This window comes from Durotheca rogersii (assembly GCF_024521655.1).
Source record: "Durotheca rogersii strain YMJ 92031201 chromosome Unknown GGS23scaffold_20, whole genome shotgun sequence".
In the NCBI taxonomy this organism is placed as follows: domain Eukaryota; kingdom Fungi; phylum Ascomycota; class Sordariomycetes; order Xylariales; family Xylariaceae; genus Durotheca; species Durotheca rogersii.
This window is the reverse complement of record NW_026251251.1, coordinates 71,817-92,100: the sequence shown is the minus strand read 5'-3', so window position 1 is coordinate 92,100 and position 20,284 is coordinate 71,817. Positions and strand designations below refer to the sequence as shown.

General features: G+C 43.1%; 3 protein-coding genes across 3 annotated transcripts; 2 read left to right on the top strand and 1 right to left on the bottom strand.

The window, feature by feature from the left end:
* Positions 1-13,172: 13,172 nt before the first annotated feature.
* Positions 13,173-16,046, bottom strand: GGS23DRAFT_202650 (glycoside hydrolase family 17 protein). The gene is made up of 2 exons (XM_051511796.1): positions 15,789-16,046; positions 13,173-15,600 (listed from the first exon to the last, which is right to left on the bottom strand). The coding sequence occupies exon 2, from the start codon at positions 15,541-15,543 to the stop codon at positions 13,264-13,266; it is 2,280 nt and encodes a 759-aa protein (XP_051369659.1). The 5' UTR covers positions 15,544-15,600; positions 15,789-16,046; the 3' UTR covers positions 13,173-13,263.
* A 1,598-nt stretch (positions 16,047-17,644) lies between these two features.
* GGS23DRAFT_578081 (uncharacterized protein) lies at positions 17,645-18,855 on the top strand. Its single transcript, XM_051516971.1, has 3 exons — positions 17,645-17,702; positions 17,775-17,853; positions 18,099-18,855. The coding sequence occupies exons 1-3, from the start codon at positions 17,686-17,688 to the stop codon at positions 18,261-18,263; spliced, it is 261 nt and encodes an 86-aa protein (XP_051369658.1). The 5' UTR covers positions 17,645-17,685; the 3' UTR covers positions 18,264-18,855.
* On the top strand, positions 18,856-19,905 carry GGS23DRAFT_578080 (uncharacterized protein). Its single transcript, XM_051516970.1, has one exon. It carries the CDS (start codon positions 19,028-19,030, stop codon positions 19,565-19,567), a length of 540 nt encoding a protein of 179 aa, XP_051369657.1. The 5' UTR covers positions 18,856-19,027; the 3' UTR covers positions 19,568-19,905.
* The last annotated feature ends 379 nt before the right edge of the window (positions 19,906-20,284 follow it).

Below are 20,284 nucleotides of genomic sequence, written 5' to 3'. Positions count from 1 at the left end.
CGTATTTAAACGCTTCCTTCTTAAACCGGGTCTACCGCTTTTAATATCCTACTAATCGGTTATTTCTTAATCGGTTAGGTAGTTAAAATCGCGTAAGAAACGTTACTATCTTTTGCGACTCTATCGATTATTCTTCCGGCGGTTATAACGGTAGGGCTTTATCGCTAAATTATTCGACGACGTTAAGTAATACGACTATATTCGCGTATATTATATTAAACTATATATTAATAAAATCCTTTATATCGCCTTCCTATTAATCGTCGTCGTTATCGCTTAGGCCGTTAGGTTTACGTAAGAGACCGTCCGTAGCGGAGTATTTCTTACCGGATATATATTAAATATCGAAGCTAAATATCTTAATATAGGTTATTTACTTAATAAGGATAGTACCCGGGAGACTAGAGAATCCGTCGTTAAGCTAGGCGATTAATACTTTAGCGTTAGTTTTAAATACGAAGTAAATACCGTAAAGGTAGTTTCGAAGCTATCGTAAGAACTTAACGACTCCTAGATACTCTCGTTTCGTAACGTCGTAATTTAACTCCGCCTCTCTTTAAATCCCTAACTCGTATCTCGAAGGTTTAAAGTTACCTTTATCGTTATCCTAACCTAATACGTAACCCTAACCGTCTCTTAATACGTCGACTTTTACTCGGATTAGTTATTCGATAATATAATTTAAAATAATTAATCCCGATACGTTAATAAGAATAGTTTTAAGCGAATCCATAGCATATTATTAATCGATACCTTAAATAAAATATACTCCCTTACGTATTAATATTAGGAGGGGTTTAGCGACTATAGTATAATAATCGATCCATATTTTAAAGAAAACCGTAATACCGATAAAAGACCTTACTTCGTTTATATTCTTATATAACTTCTACTCTAAGATTTTAACTATCTTCGCTTCCGAGGACTTCTTACCGTTTATACCGTATAAATATCCGACGATTACCGTACTACTTTTATACTAAGTAGACTTAACGGCGCTAATAATAATACCGGTTAATTCGAAGTTTAAAAGGACGGCGTCGATATTCTTTAAGTACTTTAAGATAAAGCGTCGTATTTCCGGAAAAGCTTTTTAATTATCGTATCTCGATATTAGCCTTTTAATACTAACGTCGTCGAAGAAGGACTCGTACTTAGTAAGGATTAAATCGTAAAGAATTCGTATAACGGCTCGGAAAAAAGCGGTAACTAAGTTCGTCGCGCCTTATAGTAAAGTCGTTATACGTAAAAGGCTAATAAAAGTAGTAAACGTAGTTAGGTTATGGTTCGTTTCCGCTAGCGTTACTTAATCGTACCTAGAGAAAAAGTCGACGACTATAAGGATTAAATATATAGCGAATTCTTAGGTAAAGGAGTCTCTATTTCGGGGTAAGAAAGCGTTTCGAATAATCTAGGCGTTAAGTTTTATCGTAGAATTAATAAGTCGTAAATTATTATCTTTCTTCTCGACTACGAATTACGTATTTCGATAAGGACCGTAACTTTCTTCTAGGATTTCGTTCTTTAGTCGTATACGTAAGACTTCGATTACTCGTTTCTTAAGGGGTATTAGGATAGGAATGCCCTTAGCCTATTAGGCGTTATATAGTACCGTCCTAATCTCATAATCGGGATAAACCTTAAGTCGGATTTTCCCGATTTTAGAGAAATCCTAGGCTAGGGTTATCTTTCTTCGGTATAGGATCTTATTTAATACGTTTTTCTTTTAATCGGTTAGTTCCGCATTTAATAAACCTACTTTAATAGCGTTAAGTCTTTCCGTTATTAATCTAACACCTCGGGGGTTACTAGCGAATCTTAGTATAATATTCTTATAGGGTTTATCGCGCCGTAATATATTTAATAGCTCGTACTTCGACTTAACCTCCCTTATTACCTAATTCTTTTAATCGAGTATTCCTAGCGGTATCTAGCCGTCTAACGATATATTATTTACGGGCTAAACTTTACGCGACTTAAGCTTATATATAGTATTAATTAAAAACGTACGTTTAGCTTAGTAAGTTAATTCCGAAATAAAGGCTAGGTCTCGCTTATGCTATTTCGACTCTTACGTCGTATATCGAATTACCTTCGTAACGGCTTTACTAAAGACGTAAAGGAATTCTTCGTCGCTTAATCCGGCGATCGCCTTATCTCCCTTATCCAGACTAAGTTCGAGGGCCGATAAGTCTTTAGCTTTGGAAATAAGTATTACCTTTATATCGTCGTTATAAAGGCGGGTATAATTAATTTTAGCTTAAAAGCTAGCGTCGGTCTCTAAATACTCGGCTAGGAACGCGTTTTTAGGCCTATATACGCTATTAAAGCGGCCTAGGATATTAATAGCATTTAGTTTTCCTAATCGCCGAATATAAGGCTTAGTAACGTATCGCTTCTTAAGTTAATAACGAAAGGAATCATTATCCGAGCCGAGCTAAAGTTAACGGTTCCTATAAAGGTACTTCTATCGAATTCGAGTTTCATACGGAACTAAAAGATAAAGTTTATATTAAGTAATAAAGGATAACTAACGAACCTATCTTTAACGACGTAGATCGGTAAGCGAAGATAATAATCGGTAAGCTAAATAAGACCGTCGATTATTCCTATATATAAGGTCTTTATAAAGGATCTAAAACCTCGCTATATCGCCTTAGTACCGGTTATAAGGAAACGCTACTTCTTTATATAGCTTTCTACGATTATATTAAACTACGTCCTTATATCGATTACCGTAGATACGAGAGCTTCGTCCCCGTTAGGTCCTACGTTAACTACTAGCTTAAGGAAAGGCCGGATATAGTTTTTAGTATCCTTCGCGATAATAGAATTTACCGCCATTTTATTCGAAGGATTAGTAAACGGAGTAATAATTTACGGTACGCTAGGTATTTTAACGCTTTCTTCCCGATCCTTTTATACCTATTTCTTTATAATTTTAATAACCTTAGGCTAACCTTCGTTAATCTTTATAGCGCGTATCGTAAGGTACTTAATTACCTATTCCGAAAACCCGGGTATAAACTTAATTAGGTCGTCCTACGAAACCTTAAAACGTTTCCTATTATTTTTATTAATCTTATTTAATTAAAACTCTCTTAGTAATTCGTTAATAGTCTTTATCTTCTTAGCTAGGTCGTTCGTATTCGAAGTAGTATTCTTACCGGCTTTAGTCGGTCTACGCCTAGGTTATAACGATAGGACTTCTATATCCTCTTAATCGGGTACTTCTCTTTCGATATACTCGCCGTTAGAACCTCTAGCTCGCTTAATTACGTTAACTTCGATTAGGTCCGTCTTAATAATACCCTTATAATAATAAATACCTTCGTCGTTAATAAGGCCCTTCGTTTAATTATAACCTAAGATCTTAATCTCGTATAATTCGTAGCTATATTTACGTTCGACTATTTAAATAACGTTAATTTCCGATATAGCTCTTAGTATTTCTTCTTACTTTAGTACTACCTCCTCGCTTTTAGAATATCGTAAGTTAAGGAATATAAGCTTTAGCTTTCCGGCTAAATAATAATATGCTATCCTACGTACCTACTTTAGAGATTCCTTACTTTAATATACGTAAAATAAGATATAATAAGCGATCGGTTCTTCTTTACGCTTAACTTAGGTAATAATCGATCCTAGGATTAGTATTAACTTTAGCTTATCCGGGTTTCCGTTCTCGAAGTAATATAATCGCTTATTACTCCTATAGCAGAACCGATTCTAGGTTATATCCATTAGTAACGGATAGCGGTTATAGTTATAAAGCCGATCGAAAGTATTATAAAATTAATATTCGAATTCCCTATAGTTATTCGTTTAAGTTAATGGAATTTTATTACGTATGCCTCGGTAGTTTAATATAGTATTACGTTTAAAGCTTATTAAGGTCCTCCCGTTAATTTATAGGTTATAAAGACTTAGGTTTCGAACCGCGTTTACTAGGAACGGATTTTCCTATTAATATTATTAATCGGCGCCGTACGTATCCCTAGGGCTATAAGAGCTATTATCCTAACGGTAGTTCTACGAAGTTATCTTTATCTTTAGAGCGTTAAATCGGTCGTAAAGGGCTTATATACTAGCTTCCTAACTAATACTTAGGTAGCCGTAAGAGGGTCTAGGCTACGAAGGAGGCGGTAGTAAAGGTATCTAGAGGCTAGGAGTCGTTAATCGTTAAACTATCTATATTATAGGTTTCTCGGGTTCTTCGAAAGTTACCGTTTTCTACTATCGTCGTTCTTCGGCTTAGGCCTTATCGGTAATTTATACTACTATACGACGTTCCGCTTACTTATAAAGCTAGGTATAAAGAGTCCGGTAGTCGATATCTCCGATCTTATTATAATTATAGTCTTTCGTTTTATAGAACTTTATAATTAAGGATATCCGGAATCTATCGGTTAGGTATTCTATTTTCTAAGGAAGCTTTCCGTTATCGTTTGCGAGCTTAGAAAGACGTTTATAGTTTATAAAATACGTAAAGATCGCCTTAGGATCGTTAATTACGTTACTTCGTTCTAGCTATACGAATTTACGTTTAACGTTAGCTTAACTTAGTTTATCGGTAATCCTAAAACGATACTTTAAGGCTATAACGATAACTCTTTAAATCGTTTAATCCTTCGTAACGTCGTTAATACGCTCCTTAACAATCTTAGTCGTAATTTATTCGCCGATTTCCTTAATTTTATCGTCGTCGCTTATACGGTAGCGGTTAAATAATCGATCTATCCTTTTTAGCTATTAAGTTATATTATATTTATTAAACTTAAGCCTAGGGTAATCGATAGGATTAGGAAATCTAATGGTTAATATTACGATAATCGGGGTAGCTACCGATATATTTTAGTTATTAAAGGCCCCGTTATTATTATTCTAAGATAATGCCATAGGAATTAACGGGATAAGTATAAAGCCGCGGTTAAAGGGTAGCTAAGTAAGAGTTTTATCGTCGTCCTTCTTTTCTTTAGGCGGATATAGGAGCGGAAAGTTAATATCGACTCTTAAGGTCTTTATTAATAATTTAATCTTTATTACTTCGGGTCTTAATAGCGATCTATTCCGTTTCTTAGTTACGGATTCCGTTTAATTTATCGATACGAGGTATAAAGTAGAAAGGGAAATAGTAAGGGTCTTATTATCTAATATAAAAATAAAGATAAGATAGTTATTATTTATATCCTAATACTTTTTCTCTAGTATAAGTATGTTACTATCCATTATATTATCCCGATCGATAGGGTCCGGGTATTATACGAACTTCTCTAATCGGCTAACGCCTAACTAAAGTACGATACGTATTCCTTGGACTAATAGTTTAATTATTATAAATAAGTCGACGATAATCCCTCTTATTAAGGTTTAAAACTCCTAACGTATAACCTTCGTTAAAGTAATACGTATAAGGGATAGATCCCGAGTAAAGAATCGCGCTAAATACGATACCGGTTATAGCTATAAGCCGGTTTCGACCTAACGAAGGCTATTTAATGGTATTAACGATATTACCGCTAGGCGTCGTTTTACGCCTATGTTAGTACTTTTCGCCATACTAACTATTAGTTAATAATATAAGGCTAGCCTATATATAGGTATACCTATTAGCTCGACTTTAGTTCCGTTTCCTTAATCCTTTATATCTACGTAGTTTTATTAATATTAATTCCTAGTTCTTTTTAAAACTATCGGTTACTAATAGTTATTAATTTATTAATTCTTATTTATATTATTAATATAAATATCTATATTATATCGTATACTATATCGTCGAATCGCTACGCCTAAGTATCCTAAAATGCCTCTAGTATAATGAGTTATTAATATTTATATATTTAATTTATATCGATTAATAGGTTTAAAGGGAAAAAGAAGCTATCGTAAGGTCGGCTAAGGTATAATTATTATTAGCCTTTATCCGCCCTTAGTATTAATAAAGGAGTAGCGGGTCGTATAGGTTATCGTAATTTATATTAAGGCGTTCGTACGTCCTTTATATAATAGGTAGATAATTATAAAGGGGCTGCCTTAATCGCTATAAGCTTTATTTATTCGCACGAGATATACTATGCTATTAGCGGTTCGAAGGAGCGGTTAGTATCGAGGGCTAAGTATTATCCTTAGTAACGGTAATATTACGACGATAGTTCCCTAGGCTTACGGGTACCTTCCTATAGGTAGGTAAATAACGATACGAAGGATATCCTAATCGGTATAAACGCGGTTTAGTCGTCGTATTATATCGTAATATCGATAGCTTATTAGCGTTATAAGTATTAAGGGCTAGGTAGTATCCTAGCGGCTATAGTATCGTTATAAAAGTTCCCGGGCTTATACGTACCTCCCTATAGTAAATAAATAACCATAAGGCGGGATACTTTATTTAACGTAAAACGCGGGCTACTTCGCGGGTTAAATAGCGGCGCCGACGGCGATCGATATCCTTTAAATCCTAGTAACGTAATAAAAACTCCGTAAACTAAAGGTTAAGAGGTCGAAAAAGTTATAGGGTAATCGCTACTAAGAAGGAGTAAAGCGTACGCGATATTAAAAACCCGGATATATTTACTCGAAAGTATACTCTATCGAAGACTATAATACATATAATAATCCAAAATAAATAAAACTAATATCGCTATATTAATCGAAAGGTAAAGAATCTAATGTAGTTATCGTATCTTAACTATACCCCTTAATCGTAAAGATATAGTAATCGCTAGCCCGAAGGCATAAAAGGTAAGGAGAGAAAAGAAATAAAACGCAAAAGTTACTTATTCGGCTATAGCGGTACGACGAAGTAACTTAAGCGCTTATAACTAAAATAAATGTATTAATCGGAGAACGACGAATCTAATAATAAAAACGAATCTTTAATTAAGGTAAAAATAATAAAGATAGCAATCTAGCTAGGTAATAAACTAGATAATAAACATAGCATGTTCCGCACTTACGGGAGCTATAGTTACTCTATATAGGCATAAGGCCTATCGTAGCGTGTTACGTAATACATCAAGAGGGCATGTCTTACCGCACCACTACACTAACTAAAAACGGTAGCTAGGAAAGGAGGACTAGAAAAGGATAAGGGAGGAAGGCTAGAAAGGCATGGCAAAAGGAGTAAATAGTTATAGGTCCTAATGTCTATAGGTCTAAGTCTAGCTAATGAAAATATGAGTACGCGACCCATATAAATATATATCGAAAAGGCTACGTAGCCTAGATCTACCGTATTACTATAGCCTCCCTAGTTTAATTAATCCGCAAGGAGTAATTAAACTCTAATAATAATAGGTGCGGTGGCTCTCGTTCCTGTTAAACCTAATTAACCTAATCCCGATTAACCTTAATTAATTAAAAGCTAGTTAGTTTAATTAAAGACTAATAGGATAAGTTAGGGAATAGGTTAATTAGGAACGATTGTAACAGCAATAAGTGGGTGGTGGGGTGGGTGACTGCAACCGTGCCTGATCCTGAACCTGAACCTGATTAATCCCGAACCTATTTAATCGCTGCTAACTGGGAGCTAAGTCAGTTTAATTAACGATTAATAGGAAATAGGAAAGATCTGATAATAAGAACTAGGCTGGCGGAGCTGTAACCTGTAAACTAACCTGATCAATCTATTCCTAATTAACCCTAATTAACTAGGAGCGAGCTAGGTCTATTAGGGCCATTAAGAAATAATAGGGATCCGTTAGGAAAATAGGAACTGCAACGGGCAGGTAAAATAAGCGTAGCTCCCGTGAAAAACGAAAGAAATAATCCCATACGATGTAACGTAATCCCGTCCTTCTCGTTCATAGCTATTTTTTACCGATCCTTTTTAACTGATTCCTAATCCTATAAACTGATTAATATATCCTATTCATGCCCGACTATTTCTCGTATAACCGTTCTAACTGTTATTCGTCCGGTAGCATTTACCGGGCTTCCCTTAACCCTCGATCCCTCCCCTATACGTAGTTTTAGGGGCTCTGGCTCTTCCTACTAACCATATATCGGTAAGGGCGATAAGAGGGGTCTCTAGGCGTTACTATTCCTGTGGCTATTCTTAATCTATAACTGTTTTTTTTTTTTTCTAGGCTGTCTTGTTTAATATCTTATTTATCTCGTATCGCGGTATCGTCTATATAGGTCTTTGATCCTAATCGGTACGTCCCCGATTAGGCTTATGGCGTAGGTATAAGGTATATCGGTATCTTCGTATAGTAATTAAGGGCATCGTGGTACCTATCGGTTAGGGAGGAGAAACCTCCCCAGGTACCGTAACTAGCTGGAAGGGATAAAACAAAGGCAATCGGAGCTATCGGTAAGCCTCTTGTAATTGAAATAAATCGATCGGTAAAGAACGGATGCCTTTAAGCGCGTGCGAGGTTGTAAAAAGGGGGTGGTAGCGGTGACGGAGTTAGGTCAACTAAGAAAAACGGCTATCTAGGTACCGGTAAAAAACGACGGAGGTAAAACTAGACGAAAACGGGCATAGCTCCTTTAAAAGAGATAACTAAGAAACGAGAATAGGGATTCCTGCCGATCGGCGAACGAGCTTTTAGGTAAGCTAATTAAAAGCTGATGGGAGGGCGTAGGTTATTGATGGTCGCTATGGTTATCTACCCTTCCTATTAATCCAGCTACCTAAAAAGGCTCCGAAGCTAAAAGCTATAAAAAACGGCTCTAGAGCTACGAAAATAACTCCTAATTAATTAAAAAACAGGGAATCTCTTAATCGTCGTATCCTAAACCTAATGACTATAAAAACGGTCGTAAAAGGCTACTCCTAAGATGAGGTAAGGACGAGCTACTAGGTAGTCGCTATTAAACAAGAGCAGCGTAAGCACGCTAACGGAGGCACGAAAAGGGCTACCTAACTGCCAATAACTGGCCTAGTGCCGATTAAACCTAGATTATAGCTGTAAATAGCTATAATCGGTTAATCGGCTAATTAAAAACGGTAGCTAAGAAAGGAGGACTAGAAAAGGGTAAGGGAGGAAGGCTAGAAAGGCATGGCAAAAGGAGTGAATAGCTATAGGTCCTAATGTCTATAGGTCTAAGTCTGGCTAATGAAAATATGAGTACGCGACCTATATAAATATATATCGAAAAGGCTACGTGGCCTAGATCCACCGCACTACTATAGTAGCTACGAATATATTTACCGTATCGCTTAGGAAGTTAGTAAATTAAATAAAAAGGTCGATGCTATTTTACCGTAATAATAAATAAAGGAATACCCTTCCTAAGGGTTATTTACGAAAGGGCGGTTATACTTTAATTCGCTTTAGTACCAGAACTATCGCCTACGATTAACTCGCGTAAGAACCGCACGGGAAAAAGAGGCTTTAATATAAATGCCCGAATAATTTCGCGACTTCGTTCCTATTATAACTAAGGAAGCCGGATAACGGTTTCTAAACCGATAACCTTAGGACCATATCATCGAACTCCGTCCGGGAACTACTCCTTTATAGGAACCCTTATATGTTATAAGTAAGCGATAGCTAAAAGCTTTAAAGCCTTAGCTAAACGAAATAATAACCATAAGAAGAATCCGGAAATCTAAAGCGCTATACGAAGTATCCATAATATTCGTAAATAAAAAGGACCTTAATACGCTAAAACCGGTAGCGGATTATCAGGGGTTAAATAAAATTATAATACCCGTTTAATACCTTATCCTATTAATTAACGAACTATAAAATTTATTTTAAATAACGCGATAGTTTATTAAAATTAATTTAAAGTCTAGCTTTTATATAGTACGGATTAAGGAAGGCGATAAATGGAAAACCGCCTTTAAAACGCGCTATAGGTTATACGAATATATTATTATACCTATGAGATTAATTAACGCTCCCGCTACCTTCTAAGCCATAATAAATTATATCTTCCGCGACCTTTTAAACGTAGGAATTATCGCTTATTTAAATAACGTCCTAATTTATATCGATACGTTAAAAAAAATATAATAAATTAATTAAAGAAGTCCTAAAACGGCTTATAGAAAACTACTTAGTAATAACCCTAAAGAAATATACCTAGCGAACGTAGGAAGTTAAGTTCTTAAGGTATAACATAAGCCTTAAGGATATTACTATATCTAAGGATAAAATAAAAGCTATCCTTAATTAGCGTATCCTAACTACGCTTAAAGACTTATAAAGTTTTATTAGGTTTTTTAACTTCTATCGTAAATTTATACGTAACTTTTCCGGTATAGCTAGGCCGATTATTAGCGCTAATAAAAAGGACCGTAAACTATAGAAATAGGAAATCGAAATGGAAAAGGCTTTCTAAGAATTAAAAGAAACCTTTACGAAAGCTCCGGTACTTATATACTTCGATCCTAACCGAGTTTTAGTAGTTAAAGCCGACGCCTCGGACTTTATTATCTCGGTTATCCTCTCGTAGAAAAACGATAAAGGAAAATTAAAATAAATAGCCTTTTTCTTAAAGCGACTAACCCTAGCGGAAATAAATTACGAAATATATAATAAGGAGCTATTAATAATCGTCGACGTATTCGAGAAGTAGCGATATTACTTCGAAGGCGCTTAATATTAAATAAAAATATACTTAAACCACTAGAATCTAACGTACTTTATTATAGTAAAGGTATTAAACCGACAATAAGCCCGCTAGGCTTAATAACTTTCCTCGTATTATTTTATAATATATTACCGCTTAAGAAGGTAAAATAAAAAGGCCGATATTTTATTTAGATTATTATAATACCGCCTTAAAAAAGGGGGAGCTAAGGACTAGTTAATAGCGACGGTCTTATAAGAAAAGCATTTTTTTAAAAATTCAGGCTTATTAACGGTAATCCTTTCTAACGTACGATTAAGTAATATCCCGATATCCGCCTAGACCCTAGAATTCGTTAAACGAATTAAAAATGCGGCTAGATAGGACTCGGAATACTAAGCTTAATTAATAAAATAACCCGGTAAAGAAATAAAGCTCCGAGAAGGCCTTTTTTACCGACGAAATCGCCTATAGGTACTTAAGGACTTATAATAAGAGGTAGTTAAATCCGAATACGATATTAAAGTAACGGGATATATAGGTATAAATAAAACTATAGAGCTTATTATACGTAACTTTTAATAGCCTAACCTAGAAGTAATAATTAAGGAATTCGTACGAGAATATCGTAATTATTAATAGAATAAGGTATCCCGGTATACCTTATTCGGATTACTATAGCTTATAAAACTATATTACCGCTTATAATAGATAATCGCGATAGACTTTATTATAAACTTACCGATATTTAATAGCTACGACTCTATATAGGTTATTATAAATCCTTTTATAAAAATAACGCACTTTATCCCGCTAAAAAAGGATAGTAAAAAAGCCGAAGACTTAATACCTATCTTTATCCGTAATTATTAGCGGTTATATAAGATCCCCTTAGATATTATTTCCGACCGAGACTTACGATTTACCTCCTATATCTAAAAGGATATTTTAAAGCTCCTCGGAATTAAGCTTAGAATAAGTACTACCTTCTACCTTTAGACGGATAAATAGACGGAAAGACTTAACTAAATCTTAAAAGCATACTTACGCGTCTTCGTAAATTACGAGATAAGCGACTAGGAAAGCTTACTTCCTATCGTTAAATTTACTTATAATAATACTACTTTAATAACTACCGGTATATTATCCTTTTACGTTAATTACGGGTAGTACCTAGTAATATATAACCTACCTTTAAATACCCCTAAGAATCTAGGGAGTAACCTTTATATTTATTAAATAACTAGGGTATATAACGAAGCTAAGTAACATTTAGAAAAGGCGCGGTAGCGGATAAAAGGATAAGTAAATAAGTATAGAAAAAAGGAACCTCCCTTAGAAATAAGGTAACTCGTTATATTAAATACCCGTAATATTAAGACCAAACGCCTTACTAAGAAGATAGATAAGAAGATATTCGGTTTCTTTAAGATCTAAAAGGTCGTTTCGCTTACTACCGTAACCTTAACGCTCCCGAAAGGCTAGCGTATTTATAGTACCTTCTACGTATCCCTTATCGAACCTTACCGCGTTAATAACTAGGAATTACCTAACCTTAATTAAGTCTTACGGAAGGTAGCCCCGATCGAAGTAGAAGATTACGAGGTAAATAAGGTACTAGATTCCGTTAGAACCGGAGAAATCGTTAGGTACTTAATAAAATAAAAAGGCTAGCCGGTTAAGCGCTATTAAACTTAGGAACCATAGGAATACTTTACTACCGAAGGAACGAAGGAAGCCGTTAAGTTATTCCATTAATAAAACCTTAATAAACCTATTAACTATCGAGCCTAAGTACTTAACCTACGCTTAGAAACGAGCTCCTTCGAAGAGGGGAGATAGTATTATACGGAGAAGGAATCCCGTATTAATAATTAGGTTATACGGGTTAGGAGGATAATATCGGGTAATAAGGCCGTTACCTCGGCGACTTATTAAGGAAAGTCTTAAATAAACTACGGATAGCTTCGGTATTAGGGTACCTAAGTACTAAGGTACGAAGGTACCTCTAAAGTATATTAAGACGAGATAGGGACCGGGAAGCCTAAGAAAGGAATAAGGACTTAAGAGACCCCCTATAGAATTATTAGTTAAATTGAACCTATTCCAAGCACATCCCCTTGTCATACTCTATAGCAAGCGGGTCCCTAAATGGAATAGCTTACAAAGTCCTCGCGAAACGCCCACGATGCTATGAATACCAAGGCGACTTACGCCGAAGCACCAGAGCGATGCAAATCATATCCTAATAGCGATACATCCAAAACCGCGCATCGCGATGCCTTTCTCTGCGACTTACCCGTACCTCCCATCGATGTCCCGAGCAGTCATTCCATCCCGCCCCACCGCGCCCGTCATCATGTCGATGGATGCGGTATGGTGGACCGTTAAAACATAAAACACCAGCATACCCCTCCGGACGCCTGGGTCTAGTATTCCGTTTCCCACCAAGTGACGCAGCTTGACCGAGCGCCTTGTATGTGCCGGAAACCGCTCGTCGCGGTATGATACACCCTGTTTCTGCATTCCGGGGCCGACGGGGCCGGGTTATCATGCCGAGCTGTCTTGGCGCCGCGAAATCAGTTATCAGGCTGGAACGCCGTCACCGACACGAGCTAGCAGCAGTTGCAGCAACGCGCGTCCCTCGCGCATAAAAGATAATGCTATAAATAAACAAAAACTCCCCGGGGAAGAAAAAGACAATGCACACGTCTATGCATGTCAGCGTCGGACGATTTAAATCGTCTTGCCTCCGCAGTCGGGGATCTTGACGCCCTCCTTCAGGTTCCTATTGACATCCATGAGGCCCCACTGGTCTTCCCACTCCTTGCCGGGAGTGTTGAAGCTGATCTTCCAGGGCTCGTCGAACATCTCGAACCAGAAGTAGTTGGTCCCGTTCTCGAGGGCCTGGCAGACCCAGTCCTCCATCAACGTGTTGAGCTCGTCGATGCCGGCCACCGACGCCTCCGGGCAGTCCGTCACCCCGGCATTGTCGCTACCGCAGTTGGTGCCGCCCTTGGTCGGCCAGCCGATCTCCGCGACCACGTTCCGCTCCTGGTCCGTCTTGAAGAAGCCCGACGCCTTGTTCTGCCAGAACGTCCACGTCCACGACGCCGCCTCCTTGGCGTTAACACCGGCGAAGAACGGGTGGATATTCCCCATGATATAATCGCTGATCGACGCCAGCTCCGAGTTCCAGTTGTCGCCCAGGTCGCTCGTCGCCACGGGGAGGTCCCACTTGTGCTCCGTCAGGTTCCTCCTCACGGTGCTCAGGAGGTCACTAAGCTCCGCCGCGGTCATCTGCTTCCGAAACAGTAGCTCGTTGCCGATGATAACGCCCTTGAACGGGTCCGAGCCGTACTGGTCCAAGATGGTCCACATCTTGCTGAGCTGGCGCTTATTCGTCGTGTCGTTGCCGTCCAGCCACACGCCGAGCCAGATCTTGACTTCGTCCTGGAGCTTCAGCTGCCTCACCGCGTGGATCGTCATCTCTGTCTGGTTGCAATCGGTGCCATAGAGCCGAATTGTGTCAGTCAGTTGCGATAGGACGGCTACGTCGCGCGTGATGTTATTCTGCGAAGCGGGGTGGTCGAGGCAGTCGGGGAACTGGACGTGGATGGGGGTGTAGTCGACGCCGGGGAAGACTTTATGCAACCGGTCATTGTTCATCAATGCCTGGATCTCGGCCGAGTTAATGTTGAGGTCTCCGTTCTGGGCTGTGTCCGAATCGGCCGACTGAACAACGTTAGAACTTGCGCTGTCCGACCTGTTGTTGGACATGAGGCCGCCGACGACGCCCCCGGCTATACCGCCAGCGATGAGAAGACCGACGACGATCAAGATGAACCATTTCCACTTCTTCTTGCTGCTTTTCTGGCTCGTCAGCCACTCGGACGGTTGCTCAGCCTTAGCGGCCAACTCGTAATCGCCACCCGCGCCGCCAACTTGGAGTGCCGAGCTCGTATTATGGATCGGGTCGTAATTAATAGCAGTATTTCTACTCTTTCCTATCAGTCCGCCTAGAACGCCACCACCCGCGGCCGCACCCGCAACGGTACCGGCAGCGCCCACGGCGCCGACCGCAGCGTTAGGGCCACCTCGACCACTTGACCCCCCTAAACTCAGAATACTAGTCCGAGCGGATCGTCGGTATTCGAGGCCGTCGTCACCATCGTCGTCGATGTCGTTGGGGTTGAATTGACCGAGGCCGAGGCCCATGCGCTGACCATAGGCCAATTGGGGGTCGCCAAAGGGGTCGCTAATGTGACTGTGCATACTCCGCGTGGGCGTGCCATGATCCGAATACGACAAGGCCGAGGTGTCCGGGGGGGCTAAGCTATGTAACGAACCGTGGGCCCGAGGGTCGTCGTGAGGGTGATTCAGAGGCGGCGGGGCGTCCCCTGGCCCGTCCGCGTAGAGATGCTGGGGAAATTGTTGCTGGTACTCCTCGGCTTCCCTCATGGCTTGTAGTCCACTTTCCCGCGCGTTTCTTTCGGCGACACTCATAGCGAGCCCGGACATGCCACCGGAGGCAATCTCGCCGAAGTTGTCGGCGCCGGGGGTGACGTTGGCCTGGGGTGCTCCCCAGGCGGATGCGGCGGTACTGTCGCGATGAATGGGCGGAATTGGCGCCGAGGACGAGGCCACGTCGTTGGCGGCGTACACTGCTGCTCCAACTCCAGCTCCTGCTCCAGCTCGGGCTCCGACAGGTGCTTGGCTAACCCCACTAAGTCTATTCTGGCGTAATCTGTTATATGCCGAGTCGGGATGGGCGCCGGGATGGTTTCGAGGTACTCTCGACGGCGAGGAGTCGGTGTGGTCGCGATAGGATCCGGTTGAGGGAGCAGACGGATGGTCTTGGTAGAAGGGGTTGTGAGAAGTTGGGGAGGGGGGATGTGAAGGAGATAGTTGACGGCCGCTACTGCTGGAATGCGCGTGGTTCGGGTAGGGGCCGTATGGGTTATCAAGGGGAGCGTCCTCGCCTGGGTCGTAGCCAGAGGAGTAGCGGCCAGCCATGGTTCCAAAAGACCAGGTTGAAAACAAGGACTGGGTAGGACCGAGAGATGGGTCGATCTTTGGAGAGTGGTGGGTCAGCAGGGCGCGGGAACAAAAAGGAAAGGGCACAATGAGAGAGAGAGAGAGAGAGAAGGGAGGGGGGTTACGAGGAGTACTAAGGTAAACGAGAACTCTCAACAACATAGCACAAGCACAAGACAGGAACTGGGGATGGACAGGACACGAGGTGGCTGAGGAAAACGTACTATGTATGCGGATGGCGTGTGGAGTGGAACCGGCCGGCCTCAAACTCGAGCTCTCGTCGCGTTCCTGGATCCTGGTGCTGAATTCTTTGCCACGCTAAACCTGGAGTCGACTGGGCTTATCGTTTCTTATTCTCTCCCTTTTTCTGTCTTTTTTCTTCTTCCCAAGGCGGTGGGTGCCAATTTGTTGCCGTAGCCTAGGGCTATTTAAGCCAGCAGACGGACAAGCGACGGCGCGGAGGCCGGACAGCGAAGGAGGCCGAGACGAGCCTGGATGGCGCGGATACGATAGTTAGTTGATAGTTAATATGGATACGACGTTGGGGGTAACAAGAAAGGCTTGTGCGAATATGTGGGCTACATAGGTCGTCTGTGTGTCTGTCTATGGTATGTATGTATGCCCCGGGGGAGGGGCGATTACAAGGGCAGCTCGAGACGTCGGCACCGAATCCGAGAGGAAAACGGGTTGAAAAAACATGAAGTTGGTAGCCGGGGCAGCCAGAGTGGAGGGTAACATTACCTGCAGATATGCCAGGTGTGAGGTCGAGGTATCTTGGGTATGTGTACCCGATCTGATCTATGTGGGTGGGTGTGTGTATCGTGTCGCCTCCTCAAGGTAAGGTTGGGTTAGGGATGATGTTAGAGAGGAGGTATGTGTGGGTATGGTGTGCAGTGTGTGTTGGAGTGCGCAGCAGTGGGCGGCACGTTGTAGGGTGGTGAGAGGAAATCGAGATGCCAGATCAAAAGACACCTCACTTTTAGATTTCGGTACATACCTACATACATGGCACACAAAAGTACTGAAGATCAGGTACCTCCTGGTGCCAGACCGGCCTTGTCGATCTCAATAGCCTATTTGCGCCGGGGGATCAATCGCATAATAATAACAAAACCCAAACTGGTGGGAGTGGCGTGGGCTGGCCGTCTGTATCTATCCTGTTTTCAAGCGCATACCCAGAATGGGGGCGGCAGGTCGGGAGCGGTTAGTGGTGGGCTGTGTGCTAAGCGTTTTCTGCATCACCGATCGACAATACGATTCCATCTGATGGATCCCAGCGATTTGGCATTAATGGGTTCTCCGAAGAGCCACATTCTCAGCATGAGGTTGTGTACTATCCGTCGCCCTGGGAAAATACCAAGTGGGCATATACATGCGCCCCACCCCGAACGCACATGGTTTACTCCGACGCCTACAGATCTACCGGAATATGTTGCATACCTAGAGGGAGATTGTGCGCACATGTCGGCTCTCGCTGCGACACCTGGCCGTTGGGCAATTGACGAGTCGAAGACAGGATGCCTAATACAGGTACCTAGAGGTAGGTAGGTAGGTAGGAGGTACCTAGGTACTCATATATGAATACTCATAGGAAGGATGACTGCAACGTCTTCCACCCCCAGGAGTCTCGTATTGTTGTGGCCAGGCAAGTTGGCTAAGCTGCTTAGGGCAGGCCGGTTGCACATCTGAAATGGGACGATGGCCCGGAGCCCAAGGTACATCACGCCTGGCCTTGTTCTCTACGACGACTGATGTACCTCGCTCGGCAAATTGCTGAATGTGCGCAGGTCGAGCATTTCCTGGAACGCACGGAGTTCGCCTACTAAAGCTATGGGAATACGAAAATTAACACCTGCCTTCTACCTGTAGGTGCCTGTATTTCGATGTACGCCATGCGCCAGTACCTACGTCCTCCTCCTACCTTAGGTACCTAAGGTAGGTACCTACCTGCCTCCTAATCGTCAATACCCGTCTCTGCTAGCCGTCTTGCTCTTTTTAATAGGTGCCTACCTACCTATTCGTTTTCTCGTTTCCTCCTCCTCCCGTTCCCGGATCCGTCGTGGCGGCAACACCCGTTGCCGCTGGTTCCTCTGCGGCTACCGCCAGTGCTGCCGCTTGCATATGAGGTACCTACCTAGGTAGGTACCTACCCCCTCTATGTCTACCTACCTAGGTGGGTACCTATATATGCTGATGCTATCTTGATTAAGGGCACAGTTTCTTTTTTGGCAACTCGGCTCTCTCTACCTCACAGGTCCATGTTACGTTAGGTACTTACATGCTATGGAGGTGCGTCCTAAGGTTCCTAGACCCTTTCTCGTCCACCTTCTCTTCTCTCTTGCTACGTGCGTGCCGGAGCGGAAGGGGTTGGAGGGGTTGAGCGGGTACCGGCGGAACGATTTCCTACCTCCCTATCTCTCTCATCTCACCAGGCGCATGATATCCCTAACGGACTCGACGTGGTCGTGAAGACCCTTCTCCCCTCCGCCCTCCCCCGGCAGCGCAACTTTGAACTCCACTCAGGCTTGTGGCAGATCAGAACCTCAACCGCCGGTCATTCCAAACAACATATCGCACGTAACCCCATAGCGTCGGCATGCAATGTACGTAGGTGTAGATCCGCGGTCGGCCAAACAACCATCTGCCGCCTACTGGGGTCTATTCGGTCGTCCGTGCACCTGGAGGATATCTTGGCATGACGAAGACGAACGAACACAACGCTGGCCTAGGCGTCTTCTCTCTTGCCCCACCTCCAAGCCTTACAATTGCGAGAATCGGGCCTGCGATTCCTCTGCGTGCCCTTCCCACCTACAGCTCGATTTGCTGCCGTGGCTGGGTCGGTAGAGGGACACCGGAGCACGGAGAAAGTTGGCCCCCCTAACCCCCTTGCTAGGAGGTAGGCATAGGTATCGGTGTATAGTAAGTAGCATGATCGGAACCAAACATTGAATCGAAACGGTGGATGAACGAAAGGCTTCCAACTACATCATACCTTAGGTACCTCGATAGGTACCTACCTGTGTAAGTACCTACCTAGGGTAATGCTTTCGACATGGAAACGTCAATGGCAACGGCAAATGCATATCGCAGCAGACGCTCCGACTCAGCATCGATACGGTACCTCTTTGCCCGGCGTCTTTCTCTGCGACTGTGCAAGTTGCTCCTTGACGTCATCTCCAGTCTGCTCACACTCCTAGACTAGCTCTGACATCATAGAGAGCGAGAAAGCAAGCCGTCCATAGCAGCGTCTCCGTCCGCCACCTCGAAATACCTATATCAATATATATCCTCCTCTTAGATAGCTGTAGTATTGAAAAGTTCGTCCGTATCCCTCCCACGTATTTCCTAGACATCGTGCTCGACGGTGTCTCTGTAGCTATCTGACGGACCTCACTAAAGCAAGTCTTGCTTTCTCGAGATATTTACGTATCCCTTTGATCAACATCCCCGACGAGCGACCGTTATGTCTGCATCCTGCGATATCGAGTCGCTGGTTAACCAGGGCGAATTCCACAGCCGTGTCCCGCCTGCAGAACCCCTCACCACCTCCGGTCACAAGCCTGGCGTCCAGGTCGGCAACGACAGGGTACCCGAGTTCCACGCGCAGACGTATCCGCCGGGCACCGCCCCTCCCAAGGACACATATCAACCCCGACCAGACGGCGTGACCTCTGCCGTGGGAGGCCAGAATGCAACCGACCCAACCGACTCCCTAGGCGGCACCACGTCACAGGCAGTCTACGCCGGCTTGGGAAAGCCCGTTCAAGGCCAGACGGGACGTGAACTGCACGGGGATCTGCACGGCGACACCACCGGCAAGCGAAAGAAGGAGCGCTCCGGCCTCGAGGGCGTCGGGGCCAGCCTCGGCGATACCGTGCGTCAGAAGGGAGCCGACTTGCCGGACGGCGTGGAGAAGGGGACCAGGGGAAAGGCGAGCGCCAGCTATCCTTCCGCTACCGAACGCGTCCCCGCCAGTGCGGAGGAGGTGGCTGCCGAGCGCTAGGTCCCGGGGCGCGCCTATGACTACGCACAGTCCGGGAAGCCTAAACAGGGAATGAGGGCGATGTATGGATGGGAATTCGAGCTATAGCTACGACTCAACCAAAATTGACACGGGATTGTAATCAGACTACGTCGCGGATACTCCTTTGCATGTGTAACGCCGTAAGGTCAGGCTCCTACCCGATCCCAGTCCTGTCGTTGCCCGGGTACTTCTAGTATGAGGTCGTGAGAAGTACTTCCTGTGACCGTCAATCGGCAATTTGTGTGTTGTGCTGTAGGTAGGTATGTCAGGTTAGGTAGGTAATCACACTCTCTGGCGGTCTCGTATTAGTTGGTCACCCTGCGTAGTTTAGGAAATAACACGCGCAACGGCCGCGGGAAAAGGTGGCTGTGGTGATGGTGATAAGCACCAGCACAAACGTGCCGATAATATTGTAGATGGGGTAGCATCGAAGCTACCGAAAAGCCGGATACGTACTGAATGTGTCCATAGTATGAGGTATTGCAACCAAACGCCGTGGCATTCGTCAAAAAAGTGCGCCGGCACACAGACTACTACGTAGCATGCATGCGCCCAGACGTGCGGTGCACACGCGAGGTCAGCCGCTCCCCGCGAACTGAGATCGTATCCATAGCAGGGGCTGAGTTGTGCGTTATTGCGGGCTGGAAACATTCTGCCGCTTCGGTCGCTTCGGGGTGCCTCTGGTTTCCTACGAAT